Source organism: Oratosquilla oratoria, chromosome 14 (genome assembly GCF_046742065.1).
Source record: "Oratosquilla oratoria isolate Oo_2021 chromosome 14, ASM4674206v1, whole genome shotgun sequence".
NCBI lineage: Eukaryota > Metazoa > Arthropoda > Malacostraca > Stomatopoda > Squillidae > Oratosquilla > Oratosquilla oratoria.
This window is the reverse complement of record NC_134790.1, coordinates 45,629,558-45,645,614: the sequence shown is the minus strand read 5'-3', so window position 1 is coordinate 45,645,614 and position 16,057 is coordinate 45,629,558. Positions and strand designations below refer to the sequence as shown.

The following is a 16,057-nucleotide window of genomic DNA, read 5'->3' as shown; positions in this document are numbered from 1 at the left end:
ATAAGTTGAACAGCCAGGGTGAATAACACATCCCTGATGAAGTCCCACCTTTATGTCGAACCACTCACTCTCTCCATTTCTAATCCTAACACATGCTCTACTACTCTCGTAAAAACTCTTGACAGCTAAAAGCTTTTCTCCTATCCCATATACCTGGAAAACCTCCCACAATGCCTTCCTGTTTATCCTGTCATAAGCCTTTTCCAGATCCATAAAAGCCCAAAAAACATCTTTTCCTTTTCCTATAGCTTTCTCACATATCTGTCTTACCATAAAGATCTGATCTACGCAACCTCTACCTGTCCTAAACCCACACTGTTCCTCACCAATTACTCCCTGTTCCTCTCCTAATCCTCTCAATCAAGATCCTCCCATAAGCCTTCCCAACTACTCTTTACAAGCTAATCCCTCAGAAACTACAACACTCACACTTGTTCCCTTTTCCTTTGTAGAGTGGGACTATACAGGCAGTCCTCCAGCACTCTACCCTCTCTCCAGCAAACATTAAATAACCTCACCAGCCAGTCCACCATCACTGTACCTCCCAGTTTCACCTTCATCCACATTAACCTTGAAGAAACCTCCTTCCACTCCACTACACGTTTACCTATCTTTTCACTTACTAGTATAGCCACCCCTTCTCTCCCTCTCCCTCTCTTCACTCCTGAGAACCTCCCAACTACACTCCCAAACTCACACTCACCCTTCCCTCTCAACTTAGTTTCACTCAAACCAATACATCCATCTTTCTTCTCACAGACATACTACCTATTTCCTCCTTTTTACTCTCATCTGTACAAGATCCAAGCACATTAAAAGACCCAGACCTTAGGGTGCTGGTTGGAAAACTCCTAGACCCTCTTATGCCTTTAATTTTTTTAGGAATGTCCCCTGTGGGGCTACAGGGAGAAGGATGCCTGGTCCCAATCCCTGTCCCATTTTTCTCACCTCTTATGGTCCAAGTGGAAATACTTGGTGGCAGCATTCTTTTCCCCCAGCACAGGGTAGGCAAAACTTGGAAATGAAATTCAGAGAAATGGTACAGGACAGCAACAAGGGGTTGGGGGCAGCATAATGGAAGGACAGTAGCAGTATAATAAAAGTTTCATCATTTCTCTGTGAGCAGAGTCCTCATCTATCACAGACAAAATGATGTGTGGCTCTGGTCCATAGGGGCGCCCCATATAGACCCTAAAGTATCAACTGCATGCTACTTTGCTATAATAACATGCAGCCAATACCCTAGACGGGGTATTGATTCATTGATCTTAAAAGTTAAAAGTCTCTCCAACTAATTTATTGACATGTTTATCAGGTGTCAAGTCACTTGAGATAATCACTCCCAGGTCCCTTTCTGAGTTGACTTTTTTGACTTCCTTGGTACCAGGTTTATATTGACATGATATTCTATTTTTTGCTTTTTCCAAATTCCATTATACTACATTTTTTAATGTTAAAGTTCACTTCACACTTCTGACTCCATTCCCATATTTTGTCCAGGTTTTCTTGTATCAATCTGCAATCTTCTTCTGTGCTTACTCTCTTCAGTAATTTGGCATCATCAGCAAAGAAGTTCATGTGATACTTCACTTCCTCATCCATATCATTTATATATATGGCAAACATTAAAGGAGCCAATACAGAGCCTTGCAGGACGCCACTCTTCACATCTTCCCAGTTTGAATTTTTGTCTCTAAGTACCACTCATTTTTCTCCCATTTTAGAAATCCTTCAGCCATTCCAGTAGCTTACCTTGTATTCCTCCTATTATTTCAGTTTTTCCCATTAACTATTAATGTGGTACATACATATACCAAAGGCTTTTTCCCCCTACACGGGGCATAGCCAAAAAGAAAAAGGCATAGAAACCACTCCCACCCATTCCATTTCATAAATATTCCACTCCCCTCCACCCTCCTCCCTCCCTCTTATCTTGGCACCTCCTGGATGACGGGTCATCCCTGCATCTTGTCCACTGCCCTGGGTCAGAAGCAGTGTTGCAAGACACAGCACATCCACAGCTAGGCTGCTTCATGCAGAATAAGGAGAAGATGGGGGAAAATCCCTTTGGGCTGCGTCAATTTTTTCTCACACATACTCGCTCTCCCCATACCCCCACCTATTCCCTCTCATGGATCACAACATCATCCATACAAAACCATTCTCCATTCACTCTTGTCTTTTGTCCTCTCCTGTCCTTCCTTAACAGACATTCCCCTCTTCCCCAAAGCCCCTTTTACCCCATCCATCCATCTCATCCTAGGTTGCCCCCTCATGTTCACTCCTTCCACATCTGCCTTCCACACCTCTTTTACTAGTATTTCTTCACTCATTCTTTCCATGTGTCCAAACCATCCCAATACTCTTTCATCCACCCTATCTCCCAACTCCCTTTCCACCCCCGTTCTCCTCCTCACCTCCTCATTTCTCACTCTATCTAGCCTAGTAACCCCTATCATACTTCTCAGACACTTCATCTCAAACACATTCAAACTCCTTCTCTCTTCCTCTCTTATACTCCATTTTTCTGCCCCATACAGTGCTGTTGGCACAATCACTCCTTCATATAACCTCCTCTTAGCATCCATTCCCAAATGTCTATTTCTCATTACCCTTTTTAATCCACCAAGGCATTTACTCGCTTCTCTCAATCTACATTCTACCCCCACCCCCACTCCTTTTCCTGCTACGTTAGCACCCAAGTATCTAAAACTATCCACTTCCTCCAGTCTCTCTCCCTTAATACTCCCAGTCTGCTGTCACTTTCACCCCTTGTACATCTCATCAATGTCAATAATATGTATAGCATATATACATACATATACCAATGGCTTTTTCCTCCTTAAAGGGGAGGTAGTCAAAGTCAAAGGCATATATCCACTTCCACCCATTTCATCCCTACATACTCCACTTGCATTCACCACCCTTCTTTCCCTCTTTTCTTGGCTCCTCCTGGATGATGGGTCATCCCTCAGGCAGGGCTGTGGGTCGGAAACAATGTAGCAAGACAGCATATCTGCAGCAAAGCCACTTCATTTAATTGGTGACCCCCCTCTCTGTCCCTTCATGCAAAAAAAAAAGAGAAGATGGGGACAAATTCCTTCTGGCTGTGTCAAAATATCATTCACACATACTCCCTCACCCCTCCATCCCCCACCCATTCCTTTCCATGCATCAAAGCATTACCCATATATAACCATTCTCCACTCACCCCTATTTTCTGTCTTTTCCCTTCTTCCCTCAGCAGACATTCCTGTCTTTCCCAATGCCCCTTTTATCCCATCCATCCATCCTTGGTCACTCCCTAATGTTCACTCTCTCCACCTCTGCCTTCCACACTTCTTTTACTAATCTTTCTTCACTCATTTTTTCCATGTGTCCAAACCATCCCAATACTCTTTCATCAATCCTATCTCCCAACTCCCTTTCCTTCCCCACTCTCCTCCTGACCTCCTCATTTCTCACTCTATCCATCCTAGTAACCCTTACCATACCTCTCAGGCATTTAATTTCAAACTCATTTAAACACTTCCTCTTTTATGTTCTATGTTTCTGCCCCATACAGTGCTGTCAGCACAATTGCTCCTTCATACAATCTCCTCTCAACAGATTTTCTCCTATCCCATTGCATAGATATGTGATAGAAAAGAAAATTAATGTTAGAATTGTAGTTCTCTGAAATGAAAACATAGACACTCATTCATTCAATATTTTCTTTACAGGACTTAATGAACCACTCATATCGTGCAATGGTGTTACATGGTGGTGTAGATCAAATAGACAGAGACAACACTATTCTTGACTTCAAGGCTGGACGAGTACCAATATTGGTAGCCACATCAGTTGCAGCAAGGGGGTTAGATGTGCGACAACTTGTCCTAGTAGTGAACCATGATGCACCAAACCATTATGAAGACTACGTTCACAGGTATTAATTGTCCACGTGTTACTTTGCAGATAGGGAGAGGCATTGACTTTATTTAGAGGTGGGTAAAATGTACATACATATACCAAAGGATTTTTCCCCCTTACAAGAAAGGTAGCCAAAAAGAAAAAGCCATAAAAACTATTCCCACCCATTCCATCCCTAAATACACTCCACTCCCCTCCACCCTCTGTCCTCCCTCTTATCTTGGCACCTCCTGGATGACAGGTCATTCCTGTATCTTGTCCACTGCCCTGGGTCAGAAGCCGTGTCACAAGACATGCAGAAAAGGAGAAGACGGGGAGAAATCCCTTTGGGCTGCATCAAATTTTTCTCACACATACTACCTCACCCCCATCCCCCCACTCATTCCACCTCATGCATCACAACATCATCCATATACAACCTTTTTCCATTCACCCCTGTCTTCTGTCCTCTCCCGTCCTTCCTCAACAGACATTTCCCTCTTTCCCAAAGCCCCTTTTACCCCATCCATCCTTTTCATCCTAGGTCGCCCCCCCCCCATGTTCACTCCCTCCACATCTGCCTTCCATACCTCTTTTATTAGTTATACATACATACATACATATACCAAGGCTTTTTCCCCCTTACAAGGGAGGTAATCAAATAGGAAAAGGCACAAAATTATTCCCACCCATTCCATCCCTGAATACACTCCGCACCCCTCCACCCTCCCTCTTATCTTAGCACCTCCTGGATGATGGGTCATCCCTGCACCTTGTCCACTGCCCTGGGTCAGAAGCAGTGTCGCAAGACACAGCACATCCACAGCAAGGCCGCTTCATTAAATCGGCGACCCCCCATCTCCGTCCCCCTATGCATAAAAGCAGAAGACGAGGAGAAATCCCTTCGGGCTGCATCAAATTTTGCTCACACATACTACCTCACCCCCCATTCCACCTCATGCATCACAACATCATCCATATACAACCATTTTCCATTCACCCCTGTCTTCTGTCCTCTCCTGTTCAACAGACATTCCCCTCTTCCCCAAAGCCCCCTTCACCCCATCCATCCACCTCATCCTAGGACGTCCCCTCATGTTCACTCCCTCCACATCTGCCTTCCATACCTCTTTTACTAGTCTTTCTTCACTCATTCTTTCCATGTGTCCAAACCATCCTAATGCTCTTTCATTAGCCCCATCTCCCAACTCCCTTTCCACCCCCGTTCTCCTCCTCATCTCCTCATTTCTCACTCTATCTAGCTTAGTAACCCCCATCATACTTCTCAGACACCTCATCTCAAACACATTCAAACTCCTTCTCTCTTCCTCTTTTATGTTCCATGTTTCTACCACGTATAGTGCTGTTGGCACAATCACTCCTTCATACAGTCTCCTCTTAGCATCCATTCCCAAATGTCTATTTCTCATTACACTTTTTAACCTCTTCACTCCGGGCCAAAATCTCGCGGGCAGCATTATCTGCCAGACGTACGATGTGTCGAAATAATACTCGCATCATAAAATATAGTCACCGCTTATATCGATCGTTCTCTCTTTCACCCGTGAATTTTGATAACCATAGAAAATGTGATGAAGACAGTTTAGAGAGTATGGCATTATGCAGGGGCAACTACAATAAATATAATCAAGACGCCGATATGGCAGCATCGCATATCCACTTGCTCCTCATGCCGCCTACGTATGCGGGACCGTATGGAAGAGGTTAATCCACCAAGGTAGTTACTTGCTTCTCTCCACCCCCACTCCTCCCTTTCCTGCCAGATTCGCACCCAAGTATCTAAAACTATCCACTTCCTCCAGTCTCTCTCCCTGGCATACAGCAATGTGTTGTCTTTCAGTGTGTTAATGGAGCGGTGAGTGATATGATTATGAATATGTTTCCGGAGGCTGGTATTTGGTGGTTGTGGAGGAAGAGAAGAGAGTATCTGTGTGTGGTACAGGTCTTTAGGTGTTGTTTTAGTGTTTCTTGGTGTGTGTGGGTGTTCTGCTATGTAGTGTACCGGGTGTGATGTGTTTGTGGTGGCTGTGGCAAGTGTTTGTATGCCTCTCATGTCGAGGTGGTCCTTGACTTTGAGGACTTTTGTTTCATGGTGTAAATGGTCTGTAGGTGTTGTATTTGTGCAGCCTGTAATTGTTTTTAGGGCTTTGTTTTGTATGATTTGAAGGGTGTTGTGGTGTGTCTCACTGAGATTAGGAGCCCATGCAGGACTCACATAATTCATCACTGAGCGTATGCATTGTTTGTATATTGTTATATTAGTTTCTTTGTTTTGTCCAAATGTTGTTCCAGTGATTGACTTAAGTGCGTTAAGTCTAGGTGTGCATTTGTTAATGTTTGTGATGTGTTGTTTGAAAGACATGGATGTATCGTATGTTACACCAAGAATTTTCGGTGTGTTTGTGTGTGGTATTAGAGTGTTGTTGATGTAGAGATGAGGTATGTATTTGTGTTCTTTTGTCCAGTTGGTAAGAAGTGTTGCTGTAGATTTGGTTGGAGCTATTTTGAGTCTGTTTGTGATGAACCATGTGTTGAGTGTATCTAGGTATGGCTGGATTATTTCTGCAGCTTTGTCTGTGTTATGATGTGTGCATGTGATTGTTATGTCGTCTGCGTAGGAAGAGATTTGTATTTCTGAGGTGTCTGGTATGGGTATGTCATGCATGTATAGATTAAATAGTGTGGGGGATAGAACAGAGCCCTGTGGTACTCCATTCTTAATGTTTCTGATGTGCAATGATTTGCCATTATATGACACATAAGCATTCCTACCTGCCAGATAGTTGGCCAGCCATCTTTTGGTGTTATTGTGCATGTCTGTGTTATATATTTTATTTGTTAGATTGTGGCGGGGATAGCATCAAAAGCTTTACTAATGTCTAATGTTATAAGAAGTGTTCTTTGGTGGGGCCTATCTGAATTGATGCCATCTAAAATTCTTTGTGTGAGGTTTATCAGAAGAGTGTTTGTGGAGTGTAGTGGCCTAAAACCGTGTTGTGAGTCAGCAAGGGGAATATGCGGTGTGACAAGTTGAAGTATTAGGCGTTCAATGACTTTAGAGGGGGTGCAGAGAAGTGTGATTGGGTGGTGCGATGTTGGGATTGTTGGGTCTTTGTTTGGTTTTGGAATGGTGATTATTTTACCATGCTTCCAGATGTCAGGTATAGTGTTGTGTGAATAGCTGTAGTTTGCAATGTTTGTGAGTGCGTGTATACCTTGTGGTCCAATGTGTTTTAGGTGGATGTTGCTTATGTTATCAGGGCCACAGGCAGATGAGTGCTTGAGATTATGTATTATGTGTTTTGTCTGACTGTCTATGATTTTGTCTGACTGTCTATGTTTTGTCTGACTGTCTATGTCTTTTTTTCTCAACAGAGAAGTGAGTAAATGCCTTGGGTGATTAAAAAGTTTAATGAGAAATAGAAGTTTGGGAATGGATGGTAAGAGGAAATTTTATGGAGGAGTGATTGTGCCGACAGCACTGTATGGGGCAGAAACATTGAACATAAGAAAGGAGGAGTTTCAATGTGTTTGAGATAAGGTGCCTGGGAAGTATGGTAGGGGTTACTAGGCTGAATAGGGTGAGAAACAAGGTGAGGAGGAGAATGGGGGTGGAAAAGGAGTTGGGAGATAGAGTTGATGAAAGTGAATTGGGATGGTTTGGACACATGGAAAGAATGAGTGAAGAAAGATTAGTAAAAGAGGTGTGGAAGGAGTGAAAATGAGGGGCAACCTAGGATGAGATGGATGGATGAGGTAAAAGGGGCATTAGGAAAGAGGGGAAATCTGTTGAGGAAGGACGGGAGAAAACAGAAGATAGGGGTGAATGGAGAAGGGTTGCGTATGGATAATGCTGTAATGCATGAGGGGTAGTGGGTGAGGGATGGGAGGTGAGGGAGTAAGTGTGAAAAATAAATTGATGCCGCCTGAAGGGATTTCTCCCCATCTTCTCCTTTTCTGCATGAGGGGACAGAGAGGGGGAGTCGGCGATTTAATGAAGTGGCCTTGCTGTGGATGCCCTGTCTTGTGACACTGCTTCTGACCCAGGGCAGTGGGTAAGATGCAGGGATGATCCCATCATCCAGGAGGTACCAAGATAATATAAGAGGGAGGGAAGGGGATGGATGGGAATGTTGGGGATGGAATTAGTGGGAGTGGTTTTTATGCCTTTTTGACTACCTCTCCTGTAAGGGGAAAAGAGTTCCTGGTATATGTATGTATGTATCTTACGGGAAGGGGAGATACACTTGTGGTGTCCCGTCTCTGTATCTTGCCATGTCTAATTTGTTTTTAGACTCATATATTGTTTTTGCACACGCTATTGTTTTGTCTAGTATGTTCCATACATCCACCACTATGTGAGGAAGGCTGTTCTTTTTCAGGTCTCTTCTATAACTGTCCTTTTTGAGCTTCCTTCCATGTCCTCTTGTCTTTCTCTTATCCCAATTTAGTAAGTCTTCTCTATCAAGGACTTCTATCATCTCATATTTCTGTAGATTGTCAACAAATCACCTCTTTCATTTCTTTGTTCCAGAGTCTGTAATTGTAGTTTTGACAATCTCTTTATGTGACAGTTTATATATATATATATATATATATATATATATATATATATATATATATATATATATATATATATATATATATATATATATATATATATATATATATATATATATAGATAAAATCCTTGGAATGTACAATATCTTATAATTTGATGTTTTCTCAGATGTGGGCGTACTGGCCGAGCAGGCAACAAGGGATTTGCATATACTTTCATCACACATCATCAACCCAGATGTGCTGGAGAAGTTATTCGTGCCCTTGAACTCTCAGAGAATGAAGTACCTCTTGAATTACAGGTGAATTTTTAAAGATTTAGATTGTGATGCTGAAATTGGTGCCATACTATTGAGTACTCTAAATATTAATGCTTCTATAGAGTGTATTATGACAGTTGTTGATATCTGTCATAGGACCACATATTAAAGAGATGTGAGGCAACAGTTGATTGATTTTCACGTAAGATTTCAGTGACCATAGAGAGAAGTCATTATTTATTTTCCATGATGCGTAGCCCATGGGAATTTAAACCCTATTTTTTTATCTTTAGAAAATCTGGATTGAATACAAGATAAAGATGGAGTTAGAGGGCAAGAAGGTCAAGACTGGAGGTGGCTTCCATGGCAAGGGTTTCAAGTTTGATGAGTCAGAGGCCAACTTTGCCTCAGAGAAGAAGAAGTTTGAAAAAGCAGCTCTGGGTCTGGCTGACTCTGATGATGAAGACATTGAACAAGACATAGACCAGCAGATTGAGAGCATGCTCAACACAAAGAGAACAGTCAAGGAGATTAAGGTAAGAATTTGCTTTTTCTTGCATTTTAAGCAAGTGTAGTTTCAGATTTACTTTAACCATGGGTTTAAATAGGATTTAAGTATTTTTTAAAAATGATGAACAGTAGAAAGATTGAAATTTGTGGTCACTACTTCAGTTGGCAGCTGTTGGCATTTCTGGTAAAAGAAGAACTACTAGGAAAAACAATGTGGAAAGTAGAAGTGGATGGAGAGAAATTGAGAGGAAGACCAAGAATGAAGTGGATGGACAGGGTGAAAGGGGCATTGAATGTAAGAGGAATGTGTATTGGGTGAGGGAGAGAGAATGAATGGATAAGGAAATGATGTATTTTGAAGGAGTGTTTCTTATGTCTGCTCTGTATATATTATGAGGTAATTGGGAAGGGGAGGTTGTCATGTAATGAAGTGGTAGGGGTAAGCTAACTCAGACTGTTGAGCCTTGCCATGGAAATGTTGTGTCTTGTCACATTGCCTATTTAGAGAGCAGTGTGGCAAGGGATAGGGATGACCCTTCATCTGCAAGGTCCCAAGATGGGAGGGATAAGGATTAAGTTTCTGTATAGGTGTAGGGTGGATGTATGCTTTTATTCTGCCACTTCCCTATAGTGGAAAAAAAACTTTTGATACATGTATGTACATACAGTATACCAAAGGGTTTTTTCCCCTTTACAAGGGAGGTAGCCAAACACCAAAGCATAAAATCCACTCCCACCCATCCCATCCCCCACATACTCCACTCCCATTCATCATCCTCCCTCCCTCTTATCTTGGCTCCTCCTGGATGGCAGATCATCCCTGCATCTTGCCCACTGCCCTGGGTCAGAAGCAATGTAGCAAGACATAGCACATCCACAGCAAGGCTGCTTCATTTAATCAGCGACCCCCCCTCCATCCCCTCATGCAGAAAAAGAGAAGACAGGGAGAAATCCCTTTGGGTTGTGTCAAAATATCATTCACACATACTCCCTCACTCCCATCCCCCACCCACTCCCTTCCATGCATCACAGCATCATTCATATACAACCATTTTCCACTCACCCCTATCTTCCTCAACAAACATTACCCTCTTTCCCAATGTCCCTTTTACTACCCCATCCATTCATCTCATCCTTGGTCACCCCCTCATGTTCACTCCTTCCACCTCTGCCTTCCACACTTGTTTTACTAATCTTTCTTCACTCATTCTTTCCATGTGTCCAAATCATCCCAATACTCTTTCATCAACCCCCTTTATTTAATCGGCAACCCCTCCTCCATTCCGTCATGCAGAAAAAGAGAAGACAGGGAGAAATCCCTTTGGGTTGTGTCAAAATATCATTCACACATACTCCCTCAGCCACTCCCTTTTATGCATCACAGCATCATTCATATACATTCTTCACTCACCCCTATCTTCTGTCTCCCTTCCTCAACAGACATTACCCTCTTTCCCAATGTCCCTTTTACCCCATCCATTCATCTCATCCTTGGTCACCCCGTCATGTTCACGCCTTCCACCTCTGCCTTCCACACCTGTTTTACTAATCTTTCTTCACTCATTCTTTCCATGTGTCCAAATCATCCCAATATTCTTTCATCAACCCCTATCACCCAACTCACTTCTCACCCCTGTTCTCCTCCTCACCTTCTCGTTTCTCACTTTATCCAGCCTAGTACATATACATGCATATACCAAAGGCTTTTTCCCCCTTACAAGGGAGGTAGCCAAAAAGAGAAGGGCATAAAAACCATTCCCATCCATTTCATCCCTAATACACTCCACTCCCCTCCACCCTCTACCCTCTCTCTTATCTTGGCACCTGGATGATGGGTCATCCCTGTATCTTGTCCACTGCCCTGGGTCGGAGGCAGTGTCGCAAGACACAGCACATCCACAGCAAGGCCGCTTCATTAAATCAGCGACCCCCCCTCTCCATCCCCTCATGCAGAAAAGGAGAAGACAGGTAGAAATCCCTTGGGGCTTCATCAAAATTTTCTCACACATACTACCTTACCTATGAGAAGTAAAGCACAAGGTAAAGGAGGCAAAGAGGAGCAGATGTGAAATGGGGTAAGAGTATGACAGAAAATTTGAAAGTAATAAAAAGATGTTTTGGAAAGAAATTAAGAGAGGAAGAGGAGGCAAATCAAGTAGAGAAGAAAAGGTAAAAGGTGCAGATGGAGAGATGATAATGGAAGAGAAGGCAGTAAGGGGAAGATGGGCAGAATATTTTAGGGAGTTGCTAAATGTGAAGGAGGATAGGGAGGGAAAGATAGTTGCAGTGGGAAATGCTAAGTAAATGAGAGTGATGAGTGAGGAAAATGGAGGATAAATAAGGAAGGATGAAGTGAAGGTAGTTGTTAAGATGATGAAAGCAGGTAAGGCACCTGGTCTGCATGGATGCCATGCAGAATGTCAGAAAAAAGGAGGTACAGTGATGATGGACTGGCTGGTGAGGTTATTTAATGTTTGCTGGAGAGAGGGTAGAGTGCCAGAGGACTGGAGGAGTGCCTGTATAGTTCCATTTTACAAGGGAAAAGGGGACAAGTGTGAGTGTTGTAGTTTCAGAGGGATTAGCTTGTCCCCTTACATACGGTGACGCCTATGTAGGCGTCATGAGGAGCAAGTGGGTATGCGAGGATGCCGACGTCGGCGTCTTGATTATATTTATTGTAGTCGTACCTGCGTGACCCCCATACTCTGTAAACTGGCTTCATCATATTTTCTATGGTTATCAAAATTCACGGGTGAAAGAGAACGAGTGATAGAGCAGTGATTTTATTTTTTATAATGCGAGTATTATGACGCAACATCACACGTCTGGCAGCTAATGCTGCCAGACGTGCGATGTGGCCTGTATTGAAGGGGTTAAGTGTAGTTGGGAAGGCTTATGGGAGGATCCTGATTGAGAGGATTAGGAGAGGAACAGAGGGAGTAATTGGTGAGGAACAGTGTGGATTTAGGACGGGTAGAGGTTGTGTAGATCAGATTTTTGTGGTAAGACAGATATGTGAGAAAGCTATAGGGAAGGGGAAGGATGTCTTTGGCCTTTTATGGATCTGGAAAAGGCTTACGACAGGGTAGACAGGAAGGCACTGTGGGAGGTTTTGCGGATATACGGGATAGGAGGAAAGCTTCTAGGAGCTGTCAAGAGTTTTTACGAGAGTAGTAGAGCATGTGTCAGGATTAGAAATGGAGAGAGTGAGTGGTTCGAGGTAAAGGTGGGACTTCATCAGGGATGAGTTATGTCGCCCTGGCTGCTCAACTTGTATATGGATGGGGTGGTGTGAGAGTTAAATGCAAGGGTGGTGGGTCAGGGATTGGAGAAAGGTAAAGAAAATGGAGAAAAGTGCGAGATAAGCCAGCTGTTGTTTGCGGATGACACTGCACTTGTGGCAGGATCGGAGGAGGGATTGAAATGTTTGTTCATAATTTCAGCCATTTCTATATCCTCTGTATATTCTCTGTTCCTTTGATGTAGTTTTACTATTTCCTGTTTATTTTTTAGTTTACCATTTACATATCTGTAGAATAATTTAGGTTTGTGTTTACATTTTTTTTATTATGTCTTCTTCATAGTTTCTTTTTTCTTCCCTGCATATTTTTACATATTCATTTCTTAGTTTGATATATATTTGCCACTTTCCATTTTTTTCCCATCTTTTCCAAGCTTCTCTTTTATCTTTTGAATGTGTTTGAGATGAGGTGCCTGAGAAGTATGATATAGGTTACTAGGCTGGATAGAGTGAGAAACGAGGAGGAGAGGAGGAGAATGGGGTTTGGAAAAGGAGTTGGGAGATTGGTTGGATGAAAGAGTATTGGGATGATTTGGACACATGGAAAGAACAAGTGTAGAAAAATGAGTAAAAGAGGTGTAGAAGGCAGATTTAGTTTATGCAATCTTTGTTCGTATATAAAATTGCAGTGTTGGTGCCATCTTTGTCGTTGCTTTTTGAATTTTTTCCAGTTTCTTTATGTTTTTTTTAACTAGGTGTCCATAGTGACACTGCGTATTCCAATTTTGGTCTTATCAGTGTAACTAGTATTTTTTTTTACCATTTCTTCATGTAGTCAAAGGCTACTTTTATTGATCTTAAGTTGAAAGTTTCTCCGACTAATTTGTTTACATGTTTGTCTGGTGTCATGTCGTTTGAGATAGCTCCTAGGTCCCTTTCTTAGTTTACTTTTTTACTTCCTTTGTACCAATTTTATATTGACATAATATTTTATTTTTACTTGGACACATGGAAAGAATGAGTGAAGAAAGACTAGTAAAAGAGGTATGGAAGGCAAATGTGGAAGGAGTGAACATGAGGGGATGTCCTAGGATGAGGTAGATGGATGGGGTGAAGGGGGCTTTGGGGAAGAGGGGAATGTCTGTTGAGGAAGGACGGGAGAGGACAGAAGACAGGGGCGAATGGAGAATGGTTGTATATGGATGTTGTGATGCATGAGGGGGTGAGGTAGTATGTGTGAGCAAAATTTGACACAACCCAAAGGGATTTCTCCCCGTCTTCTCCTTTTATGCATGGGGGGACAGAGAGGGGGGGTCACTGATTTAATGAAGCGGCCTTGCTGTGGATGTGCTGTGTCTTGCGACACTGCTTCTGACCCAGGGCAGTGGACAAGGTGCAGGGATGATCCGTCATCCAGGAGGTGCTAAGATTGGAGGGGTGTGGAGTGTATTCAGGGATGGAATGGGTGGGAATGATTTTATGCCTTTTCTTTTTTGGCTACCTCCCTTGTAAGGGGGAAAAAGCCTTGGTATATGTATGTATGTATGTTTTTCCAAATTCCATTATATTACATTTCTTAATGTTGAAGTTCACTTCACTCTTCTGACTCCATTTCCAGACTTTGTTCAGGTCTTCTTTAAAAGATTTGCAGTCTTCCTCTGTACTTACTCTCTTTAATAGTTTCGCATCATCTGCAAAGATGTTCATATAACATTCCATGCCTCTAACCATTTCATTTATATAAATAGCAAACATTATCGGAGCCAATACAGAGCCTCGTGGAACTCCTCTTATAATATCTTCCCAATTTGAGTTCTCGTCTCTAAGTACCACCCCATTTTTCTTTTGTTCAAGAAATCTTTCATCCGTTCCAATAACTTTCCTTGTATTCCACCTGTTATTTCAATTTTTCTTAGTAGCTTTTTGTGTGGTACTTTGTGAAAAGCCTTTTGTAAGTCCAAGAAAGCACAATCTGCCCATCCGTCTCTTGTATTATCTCTATTAATCTTGAGTAAAAACATTAAGTTTGTAGTACATGATCATCCACTTCTAAAACCAAATTGTTAAGGATTTAGTATTTTGTTCTCTTCCAAGTGTTTAATCCATTTATTTTTAATAACTTTTTCGCATATTTTTGCAACTGTGCTTGTAAGAGATACCGATCTATAGTTTGTTGGATTTTCTTTGTCTCCTTTATATATTGGTACAATATTTGCATTTTTCCAATCCTGTGGTACTTTTCCTTCTTTGAGTTAAAAGTCAATTATCTTATGTATTTTGTCTGTTAGTTCATCTATACATTCTTTCAATATCCAATTCACAATTCCATTGGGCCCGTATGACTTTCTAACGTCAAGGTTTTTTATTTGGTCCCTTATTTCTTTCTGTGTCACTGTTATTTCTTTCATTTTGGGGGATCTTTCTCACTGTCCTTTATCCTAAATTTGTGAGCTTTCAGTTGTAATAACAGACCTAAAATGCCTGGTCATTACTTTAGCCATTTCTACATCTTCTATATATTCTTTGTTTCCTTCATGCAGTTTCACTATTTTATGTTTGTCTTTTAGTTTGTCATTTACATATCTGTAAAATAGTTTAGGCTGTTCTTTGCATTTATCTATTATAGCTTTTTCATAGTTTCTTTTTTCCTCCCTGCGTATATCTACATATTTCTCAGTTTGATGTATGTTTGCCATTTGGTCATTTTTTTTTTGTCTTTTTTCCATCTTTTCCAGGCTTTGTCTCTTCTATCTTTAGCATCACTACACTTTTTGTTATAGCAACACTTTATGTAAACCCTTTTTTGTTTCTTCTTAGGTACATATTTATCTGTTCCCTCCTTATATTTTTCTTTATGTTCCATTTCTCTTCCATCTTTGTTTCTTCATTTGAAATTTTTTCCCAGTTGGCGTTTTTAATTTTTTTTTCTAAGTTTTATAGTCCGTTTTGTTGTACATTAATCTTCCTTCTCTATGTTTCTCATTTCTTCTCACATCATTTTGTTCTTTAAGTTCAAACTCTATTTGTATGTGGTCACAAAGGATTACAAAGGCGGAGCATGCCGACAGGAGACCTTTTGATCCATATTTAGGTCGGATGCGAAAAAAAAAATCATATTAATAATAAAACCATAAATAAAAACTATAATAATGTAAATAACAAATAAAATACATAAATAAATGCATAGGTATAGTTAAATAATAAACAAACAGGTAAATAGTAAATAATAATAAATTGACATATAACTAATAATAAATGAAAATCAGACAGACAAATTATGACAAAACAAAAACAAATAATATAAGATAAATTATAATCATTACAGCATCTTACTTAGGTATTTATTTAACTGATTCTTAAAGCTTCGAACTGAACTACATTGGACTACCTGTGCAGGAAGTTTATTCCATTCATTTACTACATGGTTGGCAAAGTTGTTTCTACCTGCTTCTAAATTGAATCTATTTCCGGATAGTTTGAGACCATTGTTTCTTGTCTGATTCTCATTCAATGTGAAAATTTTGTCACTTTTGATGTTGTCAATTCCCTTTAAAATCTTAAAGACCTGTATCAA

At 41.2% G+C, this 16,057-nt stretch overlaps 1 protein-coding gene across 1 annotated transcript in view; it reads left to right on the top strand.

The window, feature by feature from the left end:
- Prp5 (pre-mRNA processing factor 5) overlaps positions 1 to 16,057 on the top strand; it is a 103,475-nt gene that overhangs the window by 61,502 nt on the left and 25,916 nt on the right. Inside the window, exons 11-13 of the mRNA XM_076198055.1 lie at positions 3,723 to 3,928; positions 8,642 to 8,774; positions 9,026 to 9,268. Of these exons, the coding sequence (XP_076054170.1) occupies positions 3,723 to 3,928; positions 8,642 to 8,774; positions 9,026 to 9,268 (582 nt within the window). The remainder of the gene's footprint in view (positions 1 to 3,722; positions 3,929 to 8,641; positions 8,775 to 9,025; positions 9,269 to 16,057) is intronic.